Consider the following 24,375-nt stretch of genomic DNA (forward strand, 5'->3'; position numbering starts at 1 on the left):
ACCAACATACCCAAGCCTTCAAATTATTAAACTACTCGGATATGTTTAGATCAATGAGGTGGTCCATCAACTTTCGTGTGAGAAATTCGAGTTAAAAGCTGGAGAAAACCACCAAAATGAGTTCTATGACAATTGTGCGGCTGTAAAACTAGTTCAACAACAACAGAAAACAATACCATTAATAATATTAAGCATCAATCAAGCTTCACTACTTTTGAGTCATACAAATGGTTACAAAAAACGTCACTTTCACACACTTGACATTGCACATGATAGGTGTTTTAGATATTTGTTCTTGTACCCTTCTAGGCAACCCTGACCCTGACCGTAGAAAATTTTCAAATGAAAGCATTTGGTTTATTCTTATTGTTTTAAACACAAGAGAACGTGTGTTAGATGAATATGGGCTGAGGGGTTAAACGTGTCCGTGTAGCAGTAGAGAAAGAGTATGGGAGAAACCAGAGCCGTCCGTTTTGTGTAACAGTCACATGACTCACATAGTCACATCACTATGATCTTCTCAATATTTTTTCTCTTAAAATAAAAAAAAATATTCAAATTTATTCATCAACAAAAAAGTATACTTTCTCGTGGGGCGATCACAGGACAAAACCAGAAAAAGTAACAGCTTCCTCCGTCAACTACGCACTTCACTGATTCAGTCTTCGATTTCAAACGATCAACAAACATTTTTATCATAATCATAATCAGAAAAAAGTGTTAAACTTTCTCGTGAGTTTATATACTCTGCTAACAATGCTGTTTATAATGGTTTTTGGTTGTTTCTTAAGTTTCTGTTTAAATTTCGGATTCTTCTATCTGGATCGTTGTTGTTAGCTTCTCAACATGTAAAAAGTTTCTATCTTTTGAGGTTTTTTCATTCCCATTATCGATTTTGCTTCTCTGGGTTTAGTTTTTAACCAATGTGCACTAGAAAAAAAGTTAATCTTTAGGATATGTTCTTTTAGTTTCATGATGAAAAATTGAAGCTTCATAGTATAATGATCCTTAAAGCCTGGTACTCATAAAACCATTAATGTTCAAATTCAAGCTTCATAGTAATTTTGAGCTTTAGAGTATTTTGAAACTTCAAAGAGTTTTGTGTTTTGAGAATTTCAGGGATCTGTGTTTGTGAACCATCTGGGTTTGTGGAAAGTTCGTAGCTTTCGAGGATTTATCTATTGGGTACTCTCAAGAAATGTCTTTTAGATTTTTTTTCAGAATTTTTCTGGTCGGTTTCACTTTAACACTTTGCTTAGATTTGAACAATGGGTTTGGATTATTCTATTACTAAATTTGATTATATTATTAAGTAAATAGTAACTGAAACGCTTTGTGTGTTATTCACTTTACTTGAAGCTTTTATTATTCTTCTCAGCAAATCGTATCTGCTATTAACTTTCCGAGGTTTCTGTTGTTTCATTTTTGTGTGTTTTGCAGCTAAAAAGATGGATTCTTCTTACTCCTTTGCCTTGGGGACAAGTAGTTCTATTTTGCCAAAACTCAGTTTCAGGAATGTAGAGAACAGATTTTATGGTGAGAAGAACAACAACAATGGTTTGTGTAAACGTTTTGGATCAGATTTGGGCTCCAAGAAGTTTAGGAATCAAAAGTTCAAGCACGGTGTTGTTTACGCTGTTGCCACTTCAGATAATCCAAAAAAGGCTATGGTATGTTGATCAGTTTACTCTTTTCTCTTAAATGGCATTAGACAAAATTCTTAAGACTTGCCTCAAGAAGACTGCTTAATCGATTCCTGGAAAAGTCCAGAGTTCTTGATTCTGTTTGCTTTGTCTTTTCAGACAGTAAAGACTTCCATGTTTGAGAGAAGAAAGGTAGACCCGCAAAATGTGGCTGCAATCATTCTAGGAGGAGGCAATGGAGCTAAACTCTTCCCTCTTACAATGAGAGCCGCAACACCAGCTGTAAATATTCATCTTACTTCGTTTTCTCTTACCGAATAAACCGAAACTGTAAATAACATTCATCGAATTAGGACCTCAAGGGTCTTATTTATGAAACAGTTTTTTTTTGTGTACTGAAGATTCTTGTGTCTTCAAATTATGTTAGGTTCCTGTTGGTGGATGCTACAGGCTGATCGATATCCCGATGAGTAACTGTATTAACAGCTGCATCAACAAGATATTTGTGCTGACACAGTTCAACTCAGCTTCCCTTAATCGACATTTAGCACGAACTTATTTTGGGAATGGCATAAACTTTGGAGGTGGTTTCGTAGAGGTACAAACACTATGACAATAATAACTCTCAGCACTCTTGATTTTTTCGAGGAATAAAAAGCAAAAGTAAAATCTTATTGAATAGGTTCTTGCTGCTACACAAACACCAGGGGAAGCTGGGAAGAAGTGGTTTCAAGGAACAGCAGATGCTGTCAGAAAATTCCTCTGGGTGTTTGAGGTATGAACTTCACTTTTACTGGTTTATTGAAGTCAGTTTCTTTGTGAACTTTGAATGGTCTTAAAGCTGTTGATTTCTTATAAAAAAAGGATGCCAAGAACAGGAACATTGAGAACATACTTATTTTGTCTGGAGATCATCTCTATAGAATGAACTACATGGACTTTGTTCAGGTATTTATCCAAATTAAATAGATATGTTCATCATCATCTTAAATCTCTTTATAGTTGCACTAACTCAATCTGTTGTAATAGTCTCATGTGGATAGTAATGCGGATATTACTCTTTCGTGTGCACCAGTTAGTGAAAGGTTAGTATTCTTGAATCTCGTTTACGTCTTTTCTATGAGAAATCTCAGTTCTTAAAACTAGTTTTTGTGGATTCTTTAGCCGTGCATCAAATTTTGGTCTAGTAAAGATTGATCGAGGTGGGCGTGTAATCCATTTCTCCGAGAAACCAACAGGAGTCGACCTGAAATCAATGGTATAGTTTTCTATGATTCTTAAAACAAATCAACTCCCAAAACTTAAAAACTTTTCTGTTTGTTTATTTACAGCAAACAGACACAACAATGCTTGGACTGTCTCATCAAGAAGCAACAGATTCTCCATACATTGCATCAATGGGAGTTTATTGTTTCAAAACCGAAGCTTTGCTGAACCTTCTAACAAGACAGTATCCGAGTTCCAATGACTTTGGATCTGAAGTTATTCCTGCAGCCATAAGAGATCACGATGTTCAAGTAAGATTCTATAAAACTCACGTCTTGTCTTTCTTTTACCAGTTGAACACAACGAATGATCTAACAGTTTCGTATTGTTTTTGGCTAGGGATACATATTCAGAGATTACTGGGAGGATATTGGAACTATAAAGACATTTTATGAGGCTAATTTAGCTCTTGTTGAGGAGGTACATCAACTCCACCTTATTATGACATCTTGGATACATTTCTCAACCTTTTGTTCTTGATCTGGTTCTGCAGCGACCAAAGTTTGAATTCTATGATCCAGAAACTCCGTTCTACACTTCTCCTCGGTTCCTCCCACCAACAAAAGCTGAGAAATGTCGGGTATGCATCAAAACTATCCTTTTCTTTATGGTTGTTTCTTTGATTCCAAATGCTAATTAAGTATGGTTCTGTTTTGATGATTTTGTTAGATGGTAGATTCAATAATCTCACATGGATGTTTCCTGCGAGAATGCAGCGTCCAACGTTCAATCATTGGTGAACGATCACGTCTAGACTACGGGGTTGAGCTTCAGGTGAATCTCTTAACTTTGATCTAAAACAATCGAAATTATTTTACGTATGTTGCGATCAAACTGAGCTTGGTTTTCTTTCTTTCTTTTCCAAAGGATACATTGATGTTAGGTGCAGATTACTACCAAACTGAGTCTGAGATTGCATCTCTATTAGCAGAAGGAAAGGTTCCAATTGGTATTGGTAAAGACACAAAAATCAGGTAAGGTTTGCAAAAAGCACATAACATCCAAAAAAAACCCTCTTCAAATGATAGATTTTTGTCTGAAGCGAAGAGTTTTTTTTGGTTCTGGGGATTTTATAGGAAATGCATCATTGACAAGAATGCTAAGATCGGTAAAAACGTGATCATCATGAACAAAGGCGTAAGTGTTTCGTGAATTTCTTCTCCCTTCAGATTTCCAACTGTTGAAGAAAGATCAAAACCTAAAAGACATTATTTCGATGTTTTCAGGATGTACAAGAAGCAGATAGGCCAGAGGAAGGATTCTACATTCGATCAGGAATCACTGTGATAGTCGAAAAGGCGACAATTCAAGATGGTACTGTAATATGAATGGAGAGCTTGAAAGTAAGTCCACCGAGCAACAATCTGAGATTAAAAAGCATTTTAGCTAGCCGGTGAATGAAAATAGAAAGCTTCGATCTTTTCTTTCCCGCAGTGCATCTACAACTAGAAGAACTCAAATTTAGAGATATAGATTTAGAGAACAATAAGAAACACAGTCAAGTATTGATCAGTGCTCCGGCCGAGCAGTCTTTCTCTCTTTTCACCTTTTGTATTTAGGAATCTTTGCTGATTCTCTTTATAATATTATTCAAAAAATAAGCAAACTATCTTCTGTCATTGTGCCACACACTTCCGCATTCTAAACTAAATACTTAAGCAATAATCAACCTGTTGTTAAAATGTAATTTGAAATCAAATACTAAATATCATCATACTAACTCATATTTATATAAAATCATTGAATGGATAAAACAAGATTTTGGTACTCCAACATAATGATATTGATTGAATTTTCAAATCAGTTAAAATACAAAAACCATAAACAAACCTCCAGTTAATCAAATGTGAGATTGAGGGTTTAGAAGTGACAAAATAATAGTTAAGGGGGTGAATATGAAAACGAAACTAAGATGTGGGGTTACATTGAAGGCATTGAACCAAACATTTAAATTAATTTAATTAACAAAAAAAAAGGGAAAAAACGGATTCTTGTGATATTGAGCGTCGTCTTCTCTTCCTTAGCCAAAGCCAGATCTGCTTCTTTTTCGCTGCGTCGTCGAGAGGTCTCTCTTTGAGGAAGCTAATTCCTTCTTCTTCTTCACCATCCGTAAGTCTTTCAATCTCCATTTTTCCAGAATCTTCGATTTTCTTCTTTCTCCGATTGATTCGTAGATTCTCTCCTCGCACTCCTTCTCGTTGTTTTAATGCTGCTTTCGATGAATTTGGGGATTACTTGTGAACTATTCAGTTCCGATTGTTCCGATTCCAGATCTAACTTTCGCGATTTGTTGAAATCTATTTCGCCGATGAGAAATAGTTTGTTTCTAGGGTTTTTGGATTCACTAGTGAGATTTGTTTAGCTAAGAGATGATTAATGGCGTTTTGTTGATTCGTTGTGCTTAACAAGTGGAGAAATCGAAGCTAGGGTTAATTTTTCCTTCATTCTTTGTTCTGGACTTCTGGATCTTATACGTAAGATTCACGAGATCTTCATTCTCGTGAGAAATGTTCTGGATACTCTTAGCTTATATAATCTATGCTTACAAGTTATAGCTAGTTTCGTGATAAATTAGTGTAAGAATCTGCTCATTGTTCTGTTTATAAGCTGAGTTAATCTTTCCACTAGCTGGTTAAGTTAGTTGCAGAGGCCATTTCATTGATTGTCTCTGAAGATTTAATATGATGGTATTGTGTATTTGCTCATTTCTAGGTTTCAAGAATAACAATGGAAGGAAGCGGTGGTGACAGTGGTTCGATGGCTACGCCTGTACAAAAGAAAGTACATGAGGCATGGAGGGTTTACCAATATTATCTGGACAAGACTACACCTCATTCAACTAACAGGTGGATCGGAACACTTGTTTTCTTTCTTATCTACTGTTTGAGGGTTTACTCTATTCACGGATTCTACATCATCTCCTATGGTCTTGGAATCTACCTCCTGAATCTGCTTATCGGGTTTTTGTCTCCTCTTGTTGATCCTGAGCTCGAGGTATCTGATGGAGCTACTCTGCCTACTCGAGGTTCTGATGAGTTCAAGCCATTTATCCGCCGTCTCCCGGAGTTTAAATTCTGGTACCTTATTCCCTATCTCCTAACTGCTTATGCTATCATTTTCGTTGTGATAAAGTCGGATTTAAAATTCTATTAGCATTCAGGTGGTTAAACCATATGCCATCTTCCTAACCAAGTTGTGCTACTAATGTTTGTGTTGCATTGTCATAATCTGTTGTGGCACTATTGCAGTTAAATATTATTGCTCAGTTTTTTTTTTCGTTCTAAGAGCTTCCCGACTACACACAGTAGCTTCTTCATTTTTGGTGACAATGTGATTGAATCTGTGGCAGGTACTCCATGACTAAGGCATTCTGCATAGCCTTTCTTATGACATTCTTCTCGGTGTTTGATGTTCCCGTCTTCTGGCCCATACTGCTTTGCTACTGGGTCGTTCTCTTTGTCCTCACCATGAGACGCCAAATAGCCCACATGATCAAGCACAAGTACATTCCTTTCAGCATCGGAAAACAGGTAACCGTTTTTCACAACTTTGATTTTCAAACTTCGTTTAGTAATAAATTAAACACATTTCAATTGTCTATTGAATCCTGCGAACGTCTCTGCAAATTCATTCACATTCATAGTTACAGAGTTTGAGGTTAGTTGCTAATTTGATCTCAAACGTTTGATCTGTGTGGCAGAAATATAGCGGCCGGAAATCTTCTGCGAACAGCGGCGGCGGCTCTCGTGCTGATTGATTTCAACTTGCAGCCACATTTTCTGCAGAAAAAGAATGAAAAAAAGTTGGGTTTTCACGTTGGAACGTTTTGTAGTGATGAATTACTAGTATTGTTATGCTTCTACAATGAAGAAGAAGGAAACAGAAAAGGGTCATTAGTTTTTATGTTGCAGGAATATTGTTCTTTGTTAGTTCCCTTTAATCCAAGTACCTCTGCTGTAAATATAATTCAATTTTATTTCGAAACAAATTCATTCATTTTGTTTTCCTTTTAAAACATGTCATTTGTCTCATTCTAGTTGATAGTTTCGTTTTAACTACAATGAGCTAATAGATTCAACGAGTTCAATAAATTCTTCTGTTTATTGAACAATAATTATCCTACGGATTAAAACTTCCTTTTCATGAGGCGAAAAGATTCGTTTGGTGGTCATGGAAATTCTTTTACAAAGAGTATTTATTATAATATCCACATGTTTTCAATAATTATACATACAACAATAAAAATATTACACACAACTAATAAGAAACGATTTGTATAAAAAGGATTTTATATACAAGAAAAAAGGAAGAAAATATAGTAATCAATTGATGGAATTATTAATTAATTTCTTTATTTTGGGTTTGTTTGGGAGCATTCTTGAAGTGAGAAGGGGCAGGTCGGAGCCAGTCTTTGCCGCCGATAAAGTCCTTGCTCAAGAAGACGGTAGCTTCTTCATCCGATAACTGTTTTGACCATTCTACTCTTTGTTCCCTGTCTGCTCCGGGACCATAACATTTGTATTCACCATAATATACAGTACTGAACAAATTTTGTCAAAATTAGTATACATCAGTCAAAAATATTCATAAGAACATTAACCACAAACCAAAAGGTTAAAAAGTACTTTTCTTTGGTTGAATCTCCCCATTGGTTCCATCCTTGAGGTGCGACGACATTGGAGAAGAAGGAATAAGCAAAGACAACCCTAGAATAAGCTCCCCATGGTCTTCCCAAAAATGTGGAACCTGATCCAGTTAACTTGCATCCCAAGAATGTAAAGCCTGATTTCTCTGTGGCCGACGTTCTCATTTGCGCCGTTATAGACCCATTATTCGGCGACAACGAGTGTAAATGACACCTCTACATATGAAACCATAAAAAAAGTAAGGATTAATTAAACATGTAATGAATAGTTATAGATCATTCCATGTTAAAACTATGAGAAAGTTGACTCTTATCTATAAATGGAACATGTTTTTTTTTCTCTCTAAGAGCTGGTCATGCATGCATATATCCCAAAAATATGGAAATAAATAACTCTAATCACTGGGACGATCCTTAATTGATCTTTAGAAATAGTTGTAGAAAAAGTGATTAAAACATGGGATATATCATATATCATTATTATGTGAAGTGTATTTTTAATTGGTACAAATTATGTAAAATGAGTTATTAGTACTTACTTCATATAGAGAAGAAGCGCTTCCACAAATGAAATCGGTGGCTCCTTCAATATAGCAGTTCTTGAAGTAATGGTTTCCATTGTCGTCAAGGAGAGTGTCTTGGTACGACGTTATCACGCATCCGTAGAACGCTGCCTTATCCGCCGCCACCCTCAGTGCAACCGCACGTCCCGCCGTTCCAAACTTATTCTACTTACAATAAAACGAAACACATCAATATTAGTAACTTTCTTTTTTTGTTAATTAATAATGATTCACTTACTTATGATATTTTGGTGATCTACTTTGAATTGGTATTTTATAAAATGAATGTATACGATGTATGATGAAGATTGACCTGAATAGTGAGAAATCGGCATACAAAATCGGATGCAAAGATAGTGAGAGTGGGTGATTCCAAAATGTCTTCGCCATCGCTCCATATGAGAAAAGTGTTGGAAGCTTGTGTCCCACTCAATGTTATGTAGGGTTTCTCCGCAGGTATCACCACTTTTTCTCTGTTATCAATGAAATCGCTAATTCTCAAAACTATATACTTTAAAAGCATAGAATAAACTAATCATCAATAACATATACTATTTAGGAAAAAAAATCATAAATATATTAGTAGGTCAAAAAAGCCTAGTACCTAATACCCAGCTGATAAATATCAACAAAATCTAAACCCTAAACCATTAAGGTCTAAAAACCTAATAAACCTTAAGACGACTTAAATATAGAAAATCTAACAAAATATTTTATATGTACCGGTAAATTCCAGGCTTAACCCAAATGAAATAGAGTTGAGAGTTGTTTAGATTGGGAGGGATAGATTCAATTGCTTCTTGAATCTTACTGAAGTCTCCTTTGCCCGATTGATCAACTCTTATTAGAATTGCAGTCGAAAAATCAATGGAAGATGGAGAAGAAGAAGAAGCCATGGAAGAAGATGTGATTGAAGAGAGGATGAAAATATTGATGATTATGATATGATGATAGTTAGCAATTGAACGTTTGGACTTCGTTTTATAAAGTCCCATCTTGGCATAACCCATGTGAGGTTTCACGTCTTGGCGATTGTGCAGAGGACAAAAAAAACAAATACAAGATAGAAATAAAAAATGAAAACTATTGAATTCAATTAGTGAAGCAAGAGTGTGAAAATTAGAATTTTGAAAAGTTTGGTTTGCACATAAAGGAGATTGTTTTATATACATACCAATGGTTGACTAAAAATCAAGATGACGTGGTGGGATTGGCCAGCGGTCGAATTCTTATGATCGAAGTTGAAAGATTGCATTTCGTTGACAAGAGATTTTTTCTATATCAGATTCAAACTTTAAACTCTAAGACACAAGTTCTATACACACAAGAATATATATTTGTATATTTAACCATGGTACATAACCTAGACTACTCTCCAAAACTTGTATAAAAAGGATTTTATTGTCATCCTACAAGACTACAACGTGTCAACGTCTACAATGACCTAATTAAACAGAACCAAACCAGTTTTTAATAATGTTGGGCTGAAATTCGATTTCTAACCTCTTGACCAACAAAACAATCTTCCATTTGAATAAACTACACGTTTTTGGTTCACTTGAAAAGTTTTTATCATCGATACGTCAATTTATCTACATTTATCTTACGTATGTTTGGTAAATGGTAATTGAATATGAACATTAAAAAAAAAAAAATCAAACATTAAACTATGAGTTACGTCGTTAATATGTAATTGCTTACCAATTTTTTTTTTGTTAAATTTAAGTCATTAGAGAATACTTAAGATATACTTTACGTGTAGGGTTGGCGGCTTGCATGCTTCGTGCATTAGTTTTAGCAATCAAAAAGAGATCTATAATGAGTATTTTTGTATGTTTGAATGTAAGAACTAAGGAAAAAAAAGCGTGTATCTATGTTTTCCGTCAAAGGCCGAATATATATCCCGATATAGTAATGGGCCGAAACCCAAAACTAAAGGCACATACTAACAAAACTACTTCTATAGAAAATTATAGATGCACTCAACACTTTTGTCTATATACTATTCCCAATAGTTTGTTTTTTATCACTAATGGTAGTAGACATGTTGATTTGCACATTGCAGCTACAAAACTACAAAAAAAAAAACGAGCCATATGGATGCTTGTCAGATTGTTACTGTCACATGAAGAAAACCAAAGTCTTATCTTTTATTTTTATACATCCAAGTAGAACACGACACGATTGGTAAACGAAACCTATATAGTCAAAAAACTCAAAATCAACGGATTTTGTTTACTGTTTGAATTATGTTCTTGTTAGTTAGATTTATTCTTTTGTATGCATATGTAACAATTTTGTGTAGGGAAGAAATTATAGTCATAATAACTCATTAACTAAAAATAAAATATGGTCTAATGATTAGACTCTAATCCGAACAATAACAAACAATTATTTTCGTTTAGTGTCTCTCTTATTTTATCCAAGAAAAAAGAAGTGTCAATTTATAATATCTTCTGGAAAGCAGCCGACAGAAAATTGTGGGCTCACATGAAAAAAATTTCAATGATGCGTCAAAAAGCAACCAAACGACTCCAAAATAAAATCAAATCAAAAATCAAATTCTCTACACGCAACTTTCTTTCAAATACAAAACCAATCATCTCGATTCATCCAACCCGCGAAGACCCAGAAACCAAAATCGAAGACCCAACAAAACCCACAAGTCGAAATCTCGAAATCCGTTGAGAGTTTGTTCCTTTTTTTGTTTGCTCGGAGATGGAGGCTTTGCCGGAGGATGAAGAGTACAGTTTCAGGGAAGTAGTGTTGCCGTCTTTGATTCCGGTAGTGCCGGAGCCGGAACTTGAGAGAGAGAGCGGAGAGAGGAGAAGAGGAAGAGATGTTATCGTAGCCGTTGATCATGGTCCCAATAGCAAACACGCTTTTGATTGGGCTCTTGTTCATTTCTGTCGTCTCGCCGATACTCTCCATCTTGTCCACGCCGTCTCAAGTTCGTTCTCTCTTCAATGTGAATAGTATATAGTCCGATTTCGTGTTCATTTGCATTTCCAGATCTGGAATCGGAGATTCTAAAGCTGGTTTTTGATTTTCTTCGCAGGTGTTAAGAACGATGTTGTGTATGAGACGAGCCAAGCCCTCATGGAGAAACTTGCTGTTGAGGCGTATCAAGTTGCCATGGTAACCTTTATATTGTATTATCTCTTTTTGGTTTGCCTGATAATGTTGTTTCTTGATTGCTAAGTTAGGGTCTGAGAATCCAATTCAATCAGATGTTTCATTAGTAGCATTTCCTAACAACTACTAGTTCTTAGAATTGAGATCGTTGCTTAGTTCTTCTCTTGAATCCAAACACTAGTTCTAGTCTATTCATTTGTCGCATTTGCTACCAACTGCGTAGAGACAAAACCTCTGGTGTATGTATTCTTGGAAATCAATATTGTGATGATTTTAGATGAGAATAATCAGAAAAATGAGTTTGGTACACACTTTATAGATATATTCTTTGAATTCGATGACATAACTTGATACTGATTTTGTTATGTTTAGGTAAAGAGTGTGGCTCGTGTTGTTGAAGGCGATGCTGGTAAAGTAATCTGCAAGGAAGCAGAGAAAGTGAAGCCTGCTGCTGTGATTGTAGGCACACGAGGCAGGAGCTTAGTAAGAAGGTTGGTTATAACTTATAATACAAAAACAACTACTAGTTGTGTGATCTATGTCTTGTTTTTCTTCTCTTTTGCCTTTCCTAAGTCGATGATTCTCTTTTGGATACTTGTGCAGCGTGCTACAGGGGAGCGTAAGCGAGTATTGTTTCCACAATTGCAAATCTGCTCCTGTCATAATCGTTCCTGGAAAAGGTACATTACTAATCAATCATGGTAAAACCGGAGTGATCATCACATTCATTTGTATATAACTAGAAACCTTTTGATTGTAATGCAGAAGCTGGAGACGAGTCGATCGTGGACTGGACACGCTCAGAAGATCCTAAACCCTGAAGAAAAAGTTCAAGTGTTGTTTCCACGAAGACTGTTTTGTTTTTCATCTTTCTGTCGCTACTGTTGCAGTCTTTGTTTCTGTATGTCCCTAAAAATCTTAGATTGCTTCTTCTTCGTCTCTCTGTGTGTGTATGTGTTTTGATTTGGGTTTTTGTAGTTTCAAAATTTCTGTATAAAACCTTTGCTCAGGAATGAATGTATTGTATGCAATGGTGTGATGTGTTTCAGACTTTTCAGTAAACAAGCCTATAGCAGACACTATTTCTTTTACGCAGTTGATCGAACACTTGGTGTGCGTCTTGGTGAAATATAGAAAGATTACAGATTTGTTTGTTGTTTACTAGAGAGGTTAGTCAACCATGGCGGAGTTTGGAGAGCTTGAAGCTCAAGATGGAGTAAGAATGCCATGGAACATCATCCCCGTCGCAACGAAAAAGGAACAATCAATCGATTCCGAAGTTCCAGTTTCCGCCATTTACACACCTCTGAAACCTCTTAGATCTCAATCCCTTCTCCTTCCTTACTCTCCTCTCCGTTGCCGGACTTGTCGCTCCGTTCTAAACCCTTACTCCGTCGTAGATTTCTCCGCTTGTAATTGGGGTTGTCCTTTCTGCTTCAATCGGAATCCTTTCCCGCTAAATTACTCTTCAGTCGCCGATAACAATCTCCCGCCGGAGCTTTTTCCTCATTCCACAACTGTTGAGTATCTCTGTGATTCCTTCTCTTCTCCTTCTCCTCCTGTTTTCCTCTTCGTTGTTGATACTTGTTTGATCTCTGAAGAACTCGATTTCCTCAAATCATCTCTCTTCCAAGCTCTTGATCTTCTTCCTGATACCTCCATCCTTGGTCTCATTACGTTTGATTCGTTAGTTCGTGTTTACGAGCTTGGATTCCCACACTGTACCAAATCTTACTTCTTCCATGGAAACAAAGACTGTACTAAAGATCAGCTTTTGGATCAGCTGAGTTTCTTCGTCAAGAATCCTAAACCTTCTTCAGGTGTCATTGCTGGTGCTAGAGATGGTCTCTCTTCCGACGACATTGCTCGGTTTCTGTTACCTGCCTCTGATTGCCACTTTACTCTTCACTCTGTTCTTGAGGAGCTGGGAAACAGTCCCTGGCCCGTTGCAGCTGATCACCGTCCTGCGAGATGCACTGGTGTTGCTCTCCGTATCGCTGCTAGTCTCTTAGGAGCTTGCTTTCCTGGCTCTGCTGCTAGAATCATGGCTTTTATTGGTGGACCTTCCACTCAAGGCCCTGGAGCTGTAAGTCTTTTCTCTTGTTATTCATATCCGTTACTAGAAACTCAGTGCTACTGCTTGCTGATGATCTTTCGTTGCCTTTTTCTAGATTGTTTCTCGGGAGCTTTCGGATCCTATTCGTTCTCATAAGGATATTGATAAAGATTCTGCTATGTATTACCACAAAGCTGTTGAATTCTATGAGATGCTTGCGAAACAACTTGTTCATCAAGGTCATGTTCTTGATGTTTTTGCTAGTTCTGTTGATCAGGTGATTCTGTGGAAATATCTGTCATTGTTAGTACTGTCTTTCTTGTTTTGTAGCTATCTCTTTTATTTAATATGTGCATCTCTAGGTAGGCATTGCTGAGCTCAAAGTTGCAGTTGAGCAGACTGGTGGATTTGTCGTGCTTGCTGAAAGTTTTGGCCACTCAGTATTTAGAGATTCTCTCAAACGCGTGTGTCAGTCAGGTGAAAATGATCTAGGCTTGTCCTCATGGTAATGGCTTACCTAACTTTCATGTATGTTTTCTTTATCGAAAATAAACAGTCTTTTGTATGCTATGTTCAGCTTCAGCGAGTTGTTTCTTATGATTTGTTTCTCTCTTACAGTGGTATATTTGAAATTAACTGCTCAAAGGATATCAAAGTTCAGGGAATTATTGGCCCTTGCGCATCTCTCGAAAAGGTATCATATAAAACTGTTAAAGGCATCTATTTTTCCTTCGCTTATTGTGATCAATATCTGATGATTATTTGCAGAAAGGACCGTTGTGCTCTGACACTGCCATCGGTCAGGGACACACAAGCGCATGGAAGATGTGTGGCCTCGACAACAACACTTCCATATGTTTGGTTTTTGAAATTGCTAAAATAGATACAGCTGATGTTGTTTTGCAGTCGCAGAGCAATCAGTTTTACTTTCAATTTTTGACATAGTAAGGGATTGCAAGTTTTCCAACTAAAATTATTATTGCAAGTTATGGATATAATAACGTCACACACTTTCTTTACAACGCTCATGTTTCTGCAGCTATCAGCACTCAAATGGTCAAACAAGACTCCGGGTAACAACTCTTTCTAGAAGATGGGTAATGGGAACTGAAAGCTTACAGGCAAGTTTCGAGTAGTATGTTCAGAATCTATTGTGTTAAATAGGGAGTCCATTGGAAGAAGTGGGGGAAGTGATTCTTATAACGTTTAGTCGTTTAGAGGACAGCATTTATATTACCACTTCAATATTATTGGTGGGTGTAATATTTATGAGAAACGAGTTGCCACACCAGTTATATTGTGGAAACTTTATGGCTTATATCATCTTATGTTCTTTGTAATCCATTCTAAGTAGTGATTAGAAGCCACCAGGTTTGAGAATTGGTCAGTGGTTTTGTACATGGCTAGACTGATCCCGACTATGGTCATTAACTATTCCTTGGAAATTGCTATGTTAAGTATAGGAGTTGAGCAATGGTTTTGACCAAGAAGCAGCTGCTGTAGTAATGGCACGACTTATTTCCTCCAAAATGGAGACTCAGGTACTCGATGATGAGAGCTAGTTAGATTTTTTAAGCTGAATATCGGATAGATGTTATCATGTTTTAGTGTTTCTTAGGTTTCTTATTTCTTCTTTTACAGCCTGAGTTTAATCCCCAAAGGTGGGTCGATAAAGCGTTGATAAATCTATGCACCTGGTTTGGAGATTACCAGAAAGGCAATCCTTCTTCCTTTAGCTTATCTTCTCAGTTATCAATTTTCCCGCAGTTTGTGTTTCACTTGCGCCGATCTCAGTTTGTCCAGGTACTTATCCACACTGTCCCTATATGCACGATCGACTGAAATCTTTTTAACGCACAATTTTATCCTTTTGGGCTCATTTGGCTTTGCCTTTTGTAGGTCTTTAACAACAGCCCAGACGAGACAGCATATTTTCGAATGATATTGTACAGAGAGAACGTTTCTAATTCAGTCGTGATGATTCAACCTTCACTGATTTCTTTCTCATTCCATTCACCGCCAGAGCCAATTCTTCTTGATGTAGCATCCATTGCAGCTGACAGAATCTTACTGTTGGATTCATACTTCACCCTTGTAATATTTCACGGCTCTACAATCGCTCAATGGCGAAAAGCTGGATACCATAATCAACCTGAACACCAGGTAACTATCATCTATCATCTTAAAAGATAATATGATACAAAGTAGTTGCCTTGTAGAGTCTGATCTTCATACAACTTGTCTTCTTTGTGCCAGGCATTTGGGCATCTGTTGCAGTCACCTCGTGACTACGCAGACACAATCATGAGTGAAAGGTTTCCCACTCCGCGTCTTGTTATATGCGATCAGTATGGTTCACAGGTACCTCACCTTATTTGCTCATGCCTCCATTATATGTAGTAACTGATTCATTCTTTGACATTGATTGCTTATTATTGTTGTTTGTGGTTCTTTCTCTTGCTGTATATTTTTGCAGGCTCGTTTTCTTCTAGCAAAACTGAATCCTTGTGATGGAGATGCTCATTTTTCCGGCCAAAGTAATGTTTTCACGGATGATGTTAGCTTGTCTGTATTTCTTGATCATCTTAGACGACTCATTGTTCATTGATATGGGCCTGCCATTTAGCTACCGACTTTGCTATTTGTTGTTTACGTGAGAAAGTGAGAAAAAGATTTAGGCAAGATTCGTTTTTTACATTGATCATACGAGATCAAAAAGGAAAAACACCAAAACCTTGATGAAGAAGTAAAACAGATGATGTTAGCTAAACCGAGAAAGTAAAACTATCTTAAACCTTGATGAAGAAGGAAAAACACCAAAACCTTAATCTTAAGTTTCAAAAAGAAAATCACCAAAATAACTTAAATGTAAAAAGGAAAAAAAGCAACAAACCCCATACTCCATATCATTCAGCCACAAAATATTTGTATAAGCGAAAATTGAAGATTGATAAAAGTTAAAGGGTCAAAACTTAATTTAGAAGAATGTACATACAATAATACAAGGGTTACCTTTTACACTATCAAAAAGGTTAAGGGGTCAAATTTGAAGGAACAGTTAAATTAAGGTCCAATTATTGTTATTTAAAACGCTGCGTTTAGTAACTTGCTCTCCAAGGAGATCTAGCTTGTTCTACTCGCACGTGATTATAACCCATTCATAACTGTATATAGATATAGACGTCGTCCTTGTGCTTGCAGAGAAAGATAAAAACAGAAAAAGATAAGGAACTTGCAGAGAAAGCAAAAAAGAAAGAAGAAGCGAAGAAGAGAAACTAAGATTCAGGTAACTGCAAGCTTTGAATCTCTTCATTAATTTCTTGCTTATGAATTACTTATGATCGATAATGAGGCTGGTGAGTTCTGTTTCACTGAATCCGCAGCAAATTTTGAGAAATTCGTTAGTTTTTGTTTGAATCTCTCTTAGGAATTTGGTCGAACACTTGGTGGATATCTTGTTTATTAGTAAATCGTTTTGGAATTGTTGTTTTTTGCTTCGATTCAGTATCACGGGGTGTTTCTTGCTAATGATTATTGCTTTAATTTTCTTGCTGGGCTTGAGCTGATTATTTTGGTTGTTGAGAATCCGAATGGTTTTGGTTAGATGTTAGGTGAATTTGTTTATGTTTGTGAGACTTTAGGGTTCTTGAGACTTGAGTTTGATTATTGGATTAACATAACTGGTTTTGATAGATGTGAGGATTGCTTTGTGTAATATCTTAATTGGATCATTCGTATTCATGAGATTTCTTTCTGTTTTCAGATGGCTTCCCAGACAAATCAAACCGTGGTGGATACCAAGAAAATCGAAACCGAGAACCCGCCAAAACCGCAAGTGCCTGCATCATCATGCAGGAAGAGGGTGAAGGATGATAACGCCACTTTCTTTGCAAACCTCAAGGATCACATGGATGAATTCATACATGCCTCAATGGATGAACACAAGACTTGTTTCAAAAACACCATGGACAAGGTTATTTCTCAATCCTCTATATCGCTTGATGACATCGTGGATTTGGCATGCTTATGTGTTTGATTAATGTTGAAGATGCTTAGAATGCATAATTATCTCTATCTCGTTATTTAGTGTTAATCTATCTCTTAACTTATTTGGTTGGATCTCTCAGATATTCGGGAGCTTCTCCAAGGCGGAGGCAGTTGCAGAGAAGCAAATTGAGGCTAAGGAAGTGGTCGAGATTCACTCTCCTCTTCAGACAGCAGTGACTAAGTAGAGATTTTCACAACTTGTGAGCTCAGAAATAATCATGGAGTGTGTTTTCTTTTTTCATGTATTTGGGTGTTAATACTCTTAGAACCTGCTTCTATCTCTAACCCATTCTAAATCAGACAATTTGTTTCTAGACCATTGCGTTTAATCATCTATACTAATATCATTTAATATGCAAGTCTTTATCATTCCCTACTTACGTATTATTATTACTTTGCTATGAAAATATGACCATGGACCGCCAAACTTAAATAAAGTTACTGATTTTTTTTGTGGGTTTGGCTTGAAACTCCGTTGGACTGAAATTAATAAAAAAAATGATCCTTGAGGAAAGAAATATATCTTAGTTTCAATGTTATAGTGCTGTGTTTGTGAAACGATTAACCTTCTGTGAATTATTTTTTTGATAAAATTATAGATTTACTTGTCCCTCAAGAAGAATGTACATACAATTGTTGTCATAAATTTTTCCCCCTTAAAACATACTATTTTTAACTTGTCCCTCAAGAATAATTCTTCTTTAGTCTAAAGGTGTGTTATTGAATCATAGATATTTGTTCATTCTTTTTGCCCAAAAAGAAAAGGATATTTGTTCATTCTCTAAATTTAAAATCTACAATTGAATAAAGAAACAAATTAACAAAAAGACAATTACCAATCTCTGTTAATTAAGTTTTAACATAAATCGATGCAATAGCTTTCTAAGCAAACAAAAAAAAAAAAAAAAAAAAAAAGATAAAGACGATTCAAAAATTACACTTTACGAAGGATCAAACATAAGAGAAATATGACTCCATGGGAGTCTATCATTTATGATCCTCACTCGGAAGACGGACTATGGCATGACTCTTCCTCCCTTAAGAATTTACCACATTATGTGGATGTAAAGTTAAGTATACGTTTACATAGTTGATTATATCCATATGTTGTTAACTTAAACATTGACAAGTACTAAATTTTTACATATAGAGTCATCTATGTTTCCTAATGTAATTAACTTTACATCCACATGATTGTTATATTCCCAAATAGTTAACTACTTATACACATAGTTACTTCACTTCCTCTGTTTTCCTAATTTTCATTTTCAACCACAACTTAGATCTTATTGTAATGAGTTATCTTGTTTAGTAACAGCCAGACACAACTCAGGAGTATCAAAAACAATCAGAAGTGGTGTAAAACAGAACCAAAATAAACAATCTTTTTAGAGAACAAGCTATTATGAGCTAGTTGAACAACAACATACTTATTCCAGAAAACAGTTTTATGTATTGGATTGCTACAAATGTTAGACAAAAATCAACAAAAGCAGTGGCAGTTTACTGATAAAATCACTCTTAAAAAAAAGAACAAAAACAACAGTTCTATGGTAACAATGTCAGATGAGAAGAAGATTAAGATCAATTCTTAAAAGAAAATGATTAAGATCTTTTTCCTTATATATTCTCTCATCAACCAATAAAAACCCCTGAGCATGGAGATTCTCCATTTCCTAAGTTCTTTATTCAAAGATTCCGAGAAACAAGAAAATAAAAAGAACTCTACTGTTATAGGCTGCTACTATGGCTGATTTTGGACCAGGCTTGTGTCTGTGGATACTTTTTTCCCTCAAATGGGACTAGCTCTTATGGATTCCTGGTGATAATATGCCATTTCCTTCTTTTGCGTAAAGTTTGTCCGAATCCAATTTTGTAAAGGGATCATTCTTTTGTTGATAATAATATCTCACCACTATCCTCGAAAATCCTTCGAAAACATTTTGAGCTACAGAAACTTCCATTATAGAGTGATTACTTCAGGTTCGGGTTCTTTTCCAAGTTGCAAAAGGAGAGCAACCACTAGGAGAGGAATCAGAATACTTAGTTTTTGTTTCTTGCTAGATTTGGGGATAAGGGTTCCAAATATCAACAGTAATTTTGTAACAAATTAAAATGCTTACTCTTTTACCTTCCTTTTCATACAGATTCCTTGTAAGCTACTCCGGGTAAATTCTCAGCAATGATCACTCAAGACCTGGAGATATCAGAATAAAACCCTCAAGCGTTTACTGATGCAACTATTCATAGTGAGAAAGTAAAAATAACCATCTTGCTCAACAACAAAATAATCGACCTTATGAACTCAAGATTATCGTTTTCACAGCTAAAGAATTTACCTAAACTTATGACTTAAATGTGGGGAAAGTGTTCCTTTTTTACCATTTCAATACCTAGGCAAAGAAGGTCGCTGTGAAGCATCGTGACGATGAGAATATCAGTAGTGCCCCAATGCCTACTAGCAGAATTTCTTGGCAACTTGCAATCTATTATCTCTCTGGAATATATTGTGCCCCAAGGCCTCATTATTGTTAAGATTCTTTCTCTGTTTAAAGTTTTCCTTCTCGATAAGAAGTTTCGCCGCCCCTACCCTGAAACCAAACCATGACATCTTAGAAACAGAACCATCCATTATCATAACTAGAATAAAAATATCTTAATAATATAAGTGCTTATATTGGCATATATCCAGAAAGAGAGCAAATTAAAGTATCATAAGACCTATACACGTAAAGGAATATCATCTTACTTAGCAAAACTAATAACATTTAGTGAAATGGATAAACACTATTATCAAGAAAGATCCGAGAAGTATGGTTCTTAAATAGCTTTACTTTAAAAAGTGTGTAGACAATAACTTTATATAGTCTTGTGGTCTTTTGATAACAAACCTGATTCAATAGTGATAAGATATGAGTATGGTCCTCCATCTCCCATGGGACTTTGAATCACCTGTGTTTCCGAGAGAGGGAAAATCTTGAGACTTTAAATCAAAATGTCAACTTTATTATGAACTAAAAATCAAACAACAAGTGGATCATTAATGAACAACCTTTGTTGCATGAAAAGAAAATCTTCAAATCTTTTAAAGAATGAAACAAAATGCTCACTTTCTGAGATAAAACCAAACAACAAGTGGACCATTTATGCATGTTGTCTTTTTGCCAAGTATGTATATTATTAGTCCTATTGTGCATTATTTAGCAACCTAATTTAGTTATATGACAATAATCTATTTGCCCATCCCAACCCTGGATTCTTACCAAACAAGGTAATTAAAGTGTTCATGTGAAACATTAATGTTTGTATTTTGTAATACGACAACTTTTGGTTCCCGCCCATATTCAATAATGCAGACACTAAAGAACAGAAGAAACAATTTGAATATCCACCAAGAAAAGTGATTATTTAACAAATTAACAACCAAGAATCTACATTAGACAATATATGACCAAGAAAAACACAGTTGCCTAACTTCAAGGAGATGGACCCAACAAGCCAAGGAAAAAAAAAGGTAGGTAAACAATGTTGACGTTTATTTTTTTCAACAACAAGAAAACACAGAAAAATGTCGATGATTGTACGGAAAGATCATCAATACAGCTAGATAAATTGATATGGTTTTCATGGCAGAGAATCTCAAGGTAAAGCTCTGCCCCCACTTTTCTTTAAGAATTCTTCTTATACAAGAGAATATATGACTTATGGTGAACACACGAAAAGCTCCAACTTTGTGTTTGTGGATACAAATTAATCCTCACAATGTTTCAAAATCACTGAGATTTTTGATAAGAAGGAAATCTGATTAGTCAATGAAAATCATCTGTCAATAGAGACTTGTCCCTAACTTTCAACCAAAGACTTGTAATTTTCCGCGAGCACGTGAGCTTTGTGCTCTGATTAGAGACCAGACTGTTCCATGAATTAAGTACCATAGGTAGAGAGATTTTCCTAACTATTTATTACCTAAACTGTTTCTTTTTGACAAGAAGCTTAATCTAGAGAATGACGTCATAACCACTAATTGGGAAAGAAAAGTAAACATATTAGTTATAACATTTATAGAAAAGTGTGTCTAGGGAGCATCATATGCCAAATATGGATGGAAAAACGCAATCTTTGGTTGATTAGTTTGGATCTTTGATACTGATCTCCACAAAAAAATTTGCTCATATTCTTTTCTAGCTATAGAGACAAAGACTTAAAATTCTCTTTGTTTTGGCAAAGATATCTTTTAACAACTGGCCCTACCCCACACCAAAACCTCTTTATAAAGAGCAAGGACTCTGCGACATCTGTGCAACATATCATTTCCTCAGAATCTCTTTCTTTTCTAGGTTTATTACTACACAAAACCAAACATCATCAACTTTAGTTACTAAACAATGGCATCAGGCTCAATGTCTTCTTATGGCTCTGGCTCATGGACTGTTAAGCAGAACAAAGCCTTTGAGCGTGCTCTAGCAGTCTATGACCAAGACACTCCGGACCGTTGGCACAATGTTGCTAGAGCTGTTGGTGGTAAAACACCAGAAGAAGCTAAGAGACAGTATGACCTTCTAGTTCGTGACATCGAAAGCATCGAGAATGGTCACGTGCCATTCCCTGACTACAAGACTACTACAGGAAACAGCAACAGAGGCAGGCTGCGTGATGAGGAAAAGAGGTATATTTGTTGCAATCTAATAAGACACAATTTATGCTAATAACAAGTAATCAACTTTGTTTATCCATAATAGCCCACTATAAGATACTTCTATAGACAAGTTCTATTCCAATACCATGACAAGAAAACATAAAGGGCATGTCTGTTTCAGCATAAAGCTTGTTACTTTACAGAGATTCTCTTGACTTTCTATCATATTGAGTTATAAGAGGCTCTAAATCAGCCAAGTGTTCTCTTCTCAGTGTTCTTCAGGCTTTATCAGAACCAAAACTAAAAGCTCCCACAACAAAAAATATGCCTAGAAATAGAATCATTCCTTGTCAATATGGTATCTAATATTAATCGATTCCCAAATCTTTCCCCTAAGAAACTTCCAGAAACAAAAATAAACCCACTCATCATCATGAAACTCGAACCAACAACATTTTAACCTGTTTAACATTTTTTTTTTTTATTGCAGGATGAGAAGCATGAAGCTGCAGTGAGACAAGAAGCAACAAAACCTAACTACGTATGATCGTCAAAATAAAAGAGAATCACTTCAGAGAGATGTGTTTTTTTCAATGTCTGACGAATCAATGTTTTTTTCTTGCAATTTCTCATGTTTTTCCCTAAGAAATGGTTTTTTTTTCGAGGCAACAAAAAAAAAATAACACTCGAATTTGTTAACCAAAATCTGTATTTAGGGTTCTTCGTAATGAAAAATCCAATGTCTAAATGTTAATTATATATTACAATTATGCTTAAAACGAGTAATTCGTTCACGGACCTTGAAATCAACGAATCAATCTCTCAACCAATCTGAATCAATGTTGCTTCAAAATGGAAAAATCCAAATTCATAAATCAATTAAATATTGATCTTAACTATATATTGGAGCATCCAATAATGCAAAGTATGCGAATCGGACAAGAAGAAGTCTCGAAATCAACGAATCAATTAACCAATCTCTATTTTTAGGGTTCTTCGAAATTGGGGAATTGTTTCAATATTTAAACTCAAGTGTTGATAATTGGTGAATCACTGTTTATGGAGAATCTAACAATGTCACGGGACGAGAAGAACTCACCTCGAAAAATCTGCAATTTCTGATCGCAATCTTCAAATTCCAGCGAAATCGATGAGAGTTTCAATTTGGGAATTTCATAGATAAACCCCAAATTTCAATTTTTTTTATTTTCTGGGTAGATAATTAAAATTGGGCGGGAAATCTGATGCTTCCAAAAATAGGTCACGTGCAATTAACTAATTATACACACATATACCGTGCGGATACGAATTTGTGTCCTTCTTACAGTATACGAATACATGTATATGTCTCTCACCGTATTCTTCTTTTTTTTTTTTGGTAAAATACAGTATTTTATTTTCTTTAAAAGTATGTAATAATGGGCAAAAAACTTTGTTTTGGATCTTTTCTCAAACATAGCACATTAAGTTTAAGATGATTGAATAATACGTTCTAAGTTTCTAACTATTGTTCCAAATATGTAACTAAACAACTTCCTCTTTAATATATCAACCAAGACGAGAGAGGTCCAAACCATGTTCGGGGAATTGAGAAGTGATTCTCTGATCCAAACCATGTTCGGGGAATTGGGAATTGAGCGTTGCAGTATTTCTGAAAGAAAAAAAAAAAAGTGAGGCTTTTTAAGTAGTCTCATGCTTATCTTTTGTTAGATATTTCTCTAATTAATGTTCCAAAGATGTTAGTGAGGCATTTCCGTTATCTATTCTTTAACTATGCGCCCAGAGTAGATGAACTGTAAGTGTTGGACCAAGTAAAGTCTAAACGATGTTCAAAATTTGATGTATGTGATGGAGTTGTTAAACACAAATATGTAAACCCAATTCACCAAAACTTGTTAGTCTTGAAAATAGTTTTGTACACCAAAACTTGTTTGTCAAAAAAACAGATACATACTCCTTTGTTCATTTTTAATTGATTTTCTAGATAAAAACACACAGATAATTAAAAAAAAATATTTAAACTGATTATAAATGTAGTAACTTTTGTGAGTTACATTTTTCTAGAATTCTAAACCAATAATTTTTAATTATTTGTCTTGAAGTTTAAAATTCATCAATAATAACTAATAAATAGTGCATAGAAAACGGGAAAAAAACCGAAAAAATCTCCATTTATTTTTAATTTGGCCGTTTAATACCTATAGTTTTAAATTTGGAATATAAATACCTTATTTATTTTTTATTGTCTCTTAAAACCATTGTCTTTTAAATTGTGGTAGTTTCGAACCTACCACTTAACAGGCGTTGATGGCCGTAACGGAATCATTTAACAGCGTTAAATTTTAACCCTACATGTTGTGATATTTATAAACAATGAATTTGCA

General features: G+C 35.4%; 8 protein-coding genes, 2 long non-coding RNA genes and 1 other non-coding gene across 24 annotated transcripts; 7 read left to right on the plus strand and 4 right to left on the minus strand.

Annotated features, from left to right (window-relative positions):
* The first annotated feature begins 382 nt into the window (after nucleotides 1–382).
* On the plus strand, nucleotides 383–4,568 carry APL4 (Glucose-1-phosphate adenylyltransferase family protein). Of its 7 annotated transcripts, none has more exons than NM_001335765.1 (16): nucleotides 383–732; nucleotides 1,120–1,185; nucleotides 1,441–1,670; nucleotides 1,803–1,925; nucleotides 2,071–2,241; nucleotides 2,326–2,418; nucleotides 2,508–2,591; nucleotides 2,673–2,728; nucleotides 2,808–2,901; nucleotides 2,975–3,160; nucleotides 3,249–3,329; nucleotides 3,403–3,489; nucleotides 3,579–3,683; nucleotides 3,777–3,883; nucleotides 3,986–4,046; nucleotides 4,136–4,527. In NM_001335765.1, the coding sequence occupies exons 3-16, from the start codon at nucleotides 1,449–1,451 to the stop codon at nucleotides 4,235–4,237; spliced, it is 1,572 nt and encodes a 523-aa protein (NP_001324982.1). In that variant the 5' UTR covers nucleotides 383–732; nucleotides 1,120–1,185; nucleotides 1,441–1,448; the 3' UTR covers nucleotides 4,238–4,527. The 7 variants fall into 7 exon arrangements, with proteins under 7 accessions (NP_001324982.1, NP_179753.1, NP_001031391.1 ...); NM_001036314.2 differs by having other exon boundaries at nucleotides 452–1,018; nucleotides 4,136–4,537; NM_127730.5 differs by lacking the exon at nucleotides 1,120–1,185.
* Nucleotides 4,292–5,038, minus strand: AT2G21595 (uncharacterized protein; the record flags this gene model as incomplete). The annotated part of the gene is made up of 4 exons (NM_001335770.1): nucleotides 4,292–4,348; nucleotides 4,406–4,485; nucleotides 4,517–4,550; nucleotides 4,895–5,038. 4 exons carry the CDS (start codon nucleotides 5,036–5,038, stop codon nucleotides 4,292–4,294), a joined length of 315 nt encoding a protein of 104 aa, NP_001324977.1.
* On the plus strand, nucleotides 4,869–7,032 carry RER1B (endoplasmatic reticulum retrieval protein 1B). Its single transcript, NM_127731.3, has 4 exons — nucleotides 4,869–5,018; nucleotides 5,622–5,986; nucleotides 6,259–6,439; nucleotides 6,610–7,032. The coding sequence occupies exons 2-4, from the start codon at nucleotides 5,637–5,639 to the stop codon at nucleotides 6,664–6,666; spliced, it is 588 nt and encodes a 195-aa protein (NP_179754.1). The 5' UTR covers nucleotides 4,869–5,018; nucleotides 5,622–5,636; the 3' UTR covers nucleotides 6,667–7,032.
* A 92-nt stretch (nucleotides 7,033–7,124) lies between these two features.
* Nucleotides 7,125–9,139, minus strand: PE11 (pectinesterase 11; the record flags this gene model as incomplete). Of its 2 annotated transcripts, none has more annotated exons than NM_127732.2 (5): nucleotides 7,125–7,449; nucleotides 7,535–7,770; nucleotides 8,094–8,282; nucleotides 8,431–8,590; nucleotides 8,841–9,112. In NM_127732.2, 5 exons carry the CDS (start codon nucleotides 9,110–9,112, stop codon nucleotides 7,248–7,250), a joined length of 1,059 nt encoding a protein of 352 aa, NP_179755.1. In that variant the 3' UTR covers nucleotides 7,125–7,247. The 2 variants fall into 2 exon arrangements, with proteins under 2 accessions (NP_179755.1, NP_001324138.1); NM_001335771.1 differs by having other exon boundaries at nucleotides 7,143–7,449; nucleotides 8,841–9,139.
* Nucleotides 9,140–10,611: 1,472 nt separating this feature from the next.
* Nucleotides 10,612–12,398, plus strand: RD2 (Adenine nucleotide alpha hydrolases-like superfamily protein). 2 transcript variants are annotated; one of them, NM_179684.4, is made up of 5 exons: nucleotides 10,612–11,067; nucleotides 11,176–11,255; nucleotides 11,625–11,743; nucleotides 11,856–11,932; nucleotides 12,018–12,398. In NM_179684.4, exons 1-5 carry the CDS (start codon nucleotides 10,836–10,838, stop codon nucleotides 12,071–12,073), a joined length of 564 nt encoding a protein of 187 aa, NP_850015.1. In that variant the 5' UTR covers nucleotides 10,612–10,835; the 3' UTR covers nucleotides 12,074–12,398. The 2 variants fall into 2 exon arrangements, with proteins under 2 accessions (NP_850015.1, NP_850016.1); NM_179685.2 differs by having other exon boundaries at nucleotides 10,660–11,085; nucleotides 12,018–12,343.
* AT2G21630 (Sec23/Sec24 protein transport family protein) lies at nucleotides 12,385–16,002 on the plus strand. Its single transcript, NM_127734.3, has 11 exons — nucleotides 12,385–13,338; nucleotides 13,424–13,585; nucleotides 13,671–13,813; nucleotides 13,927–14,002; nucleotides 14,077–14,252; nucleotides 14,348–14,429; nucleotides 14,772–14,849; nucleotides 14,950–15,111; nucleotides 15,208–15,471; nucleotides 15,565–15,669; nucleotides 15,785–16,002. The coding sequence occupies exons 1-11, from the start codon at nucleotides 12,433–12,435 to the stop codon at nucleotides 15,914–15,916; spliced, it is 2,286 nt and encodes a 761-aa protein (NP_179757.1). The 5' UTR covers nucleotides 12,385–12,432; the 3' UTR covers nucleotides 15,917–16,002.
* A 462-nt stretch (nucleotides 16,003–16,464) lies between these two features.
* AT2G21640 (marker for oxidative stress response protein) lies at nucleotides 16,465–17,830 on the plus strand. Its single transcript, NM_127735.3, has 3 exons — nucleotides 16,465–16,594; nucleotides 17,072–17,281; nucleotides 17,436–17,830. The coding sequence occupies exons 2-3, from the start codon at nucleotides 17,072–17,074 to the stop codon at nucleotides 17,538–17,540; spliced, it is 315 nt and encodes a 104-aa protein (NP_179758.1). The 5' UTR covers nucleotides 16,465–16,594; the 3' UTR covers nucleotides 17,541–17,830.
* A 961-nt stretch (nucleotides 17,831–18,791) lies between these two features.
* AT2G00720 lies at nucleotides 18,792–20,354 on the minus strand. 6 transcript variants are annotated; one of them, NR_143667.1, is made up of 4 exons: nucleotides 20,247–20,332; nucleotides 19,749–19,946; nucleotides 19,487–19,552; nucleotides 18,792–19,377 (listed from the first exon to the last, which is right to left on the minus strand). It is a non-coding gene; the product is annotated as an uncharacterized misc_RNA (transcript). The 6 variants fall into 6 exon arrangements; NR_143670.1 differs by having other exon boundaries at nucleotides 18,852–19,552; nucleotides 20,247–20,303; NR_143671.1 differs by having other exon boundaries at nucleotides 18,852–19,552; nucleotides 19,738–19,946; nucleotides 20,247–20,303.
* On the plus strand, nucleotides 19,183–19,502 carry AT2G07435. The gene has a single exon (NR_140217.1). It is a non-coding gene; the product is annotated as an other RNA (long non-coding RNA).
* Nucleotides 20,355–20,802: 448 nt separating the features above from the next.
* Nucleotides 20,803–21,029, minus strand: AT2G07445. Its single transcript, NR_140218.1, has one exon. It is a non-coding gene; the product is annotated as an other RNA (long non-coding RNA).
* A 568-nt stretch (nucleotides 21,030–21,597) lies between these two features.
* Nucleotides 21,598–22,784, plus strand: MEE3 (Homeodomain-like superfamily protein). The gene is made up of 2 exons (NM_127736.4): nucleotides 21,598–22,021; nucleotides 22,482–22,784. The coding sequence occupies exons 1-2, from the start codon at nucleotides 21,741–21,743 to the stop codon at nucleotides 22,504–22,506; spliced, it is 306 nt and encodes a 101-aa protein (NP_179759.1). The 5' UTR covers nucleotides 21,598–21,740; the 3' UTR covers nucleotides 22,507–22,784.
* The last annotated feature ends 1,591 nt before the right edge of the window (nucleotides 22,785–24,375 follow it).

The sequence above is a fragment of the Arabidopsis thaliana genome, chromosome 2 (assembly GCF_000001735.4).
Source record: "Arabidopsis thaliana chromosome 2, partial sequence".
In the NCBI taxonomy this organism is placed as follows: domain Eukaryota; kingdom Viridiplantae; phylum Streptophyta; class Magnoliopsida; order Brassicales; family Brassicaceae; genus Arabidopsis; species Arabidopsis thaliana.

Bases quoted from the DNA above. Each gene is read 5' to 3' on its own strand.
- APL4 (NM_001335765.1), top strand. From the start codon at position 1,449: ATGGATTCTTCTTACTCCTTTGCCTTGGGGACAAGTAGTTCTATTTTG. The intron at 1,671-1,802 runs GTATGTTGATCA...TTGTCTTTTCAG, and splicing joins ATAATCCAAAAAAGGCTATG to ACAGTAAAGACTTCCATGTT. The intron at 4,047-4,135 runs GTAAGTGTTTCG...CGATGTTTTCAG, and splicing joins TGATCATCATGAACAAAGGC to GATGTACAAGAAGCAGATAG.
- RER1B (NM_127731.3), top strand. From the start codon at position 5,637: ATGGAAGGAAGCGGTGGTGACAGTGGTTCGATGGCTACGCCTGTACAA. The intron at 5,987-6,258 runs GTACCTTATTCC...AATCTGTGGCAG, and splicing joins CTCCCGGAGTTTAAATTCTG to GTACTCCATGACTAAGGCAT. The intron at 6,440-6,609 runs GTAACCGTTTTT...TCTGTGTGGCAG, and splicing joins CTTTCAGCATCGGAAAACAG to AAATATAGCGGCCGGAAATC.
- RD2 (NM_179685.2), top strand. From the start codon at position 10,836: ATGGAGGCTTTGCCGGAGGATGAAGAGTACAGTTTCAGGGAAGTAGTG. The intron at 11,744-11,855 runs GTTGGTTATAAC...ATACTTGTGCAG, and splicing joins GGCAGGAGCTTAGTAAGAAG to CGTGCTACAGGGGAGCGTAA. The intron at 11,933-12,017 runs GTACATTACTAA...ATTGTAATGCAG, and splicing joins CATAATCGTTCCTGGAAAAG to AAGCTGGAGACGAGTCGATC.
- AT2G21630 (NM_127734.3), top strand. From the start codon at position 12,433: ATGGCGGAGTTTGGAGAGCTTGAAGCTCAAGATGGAGTAAGAATGCCA. The intron at 13,586-13,670 runs GTGATTCTGTGG...GTGCATCTCTAG, and splicing joins TTGCTAGTTCTGTTGATCAG to GTAGGCATTGCTGAGCTCAA. The intron at 15,472-15,564 runs GTAACTATCATC...TCTTTGTGCCAG, and splicing joins ATAATCAACCTGAACACCAG to GCATTTGGGCATCTGTTGCA.
- AT2G21640 (NM_127735.3), top strand. From the start codon at position 17,072: ATGGCTTCCCAGACAAATCAAACCGTGGTGGATACCAAGAAAATCGAA. The intron at 17,282-17,435 runs GTTATTTCTCAA...TGGATCTCTCAG, and splicing joins TCAAAAACACCATGGACAAG to ATATTCGGGAGCTTCTCCAA.
- MEE3 (NM_127736.4), top strand. From the start codon at position 21,741: ATGGCATCAGGCTCAATGTCTTCTTATGGCTCTGGCTCATGGACTGTT. The intron at 22,022-22,481 runs GTATATTTGTTG...TTTTTATTGCAG, and splicing joins CTGCGTGATGAGGAAAAGAG to GATGAGAAGCATGAAGCTGC.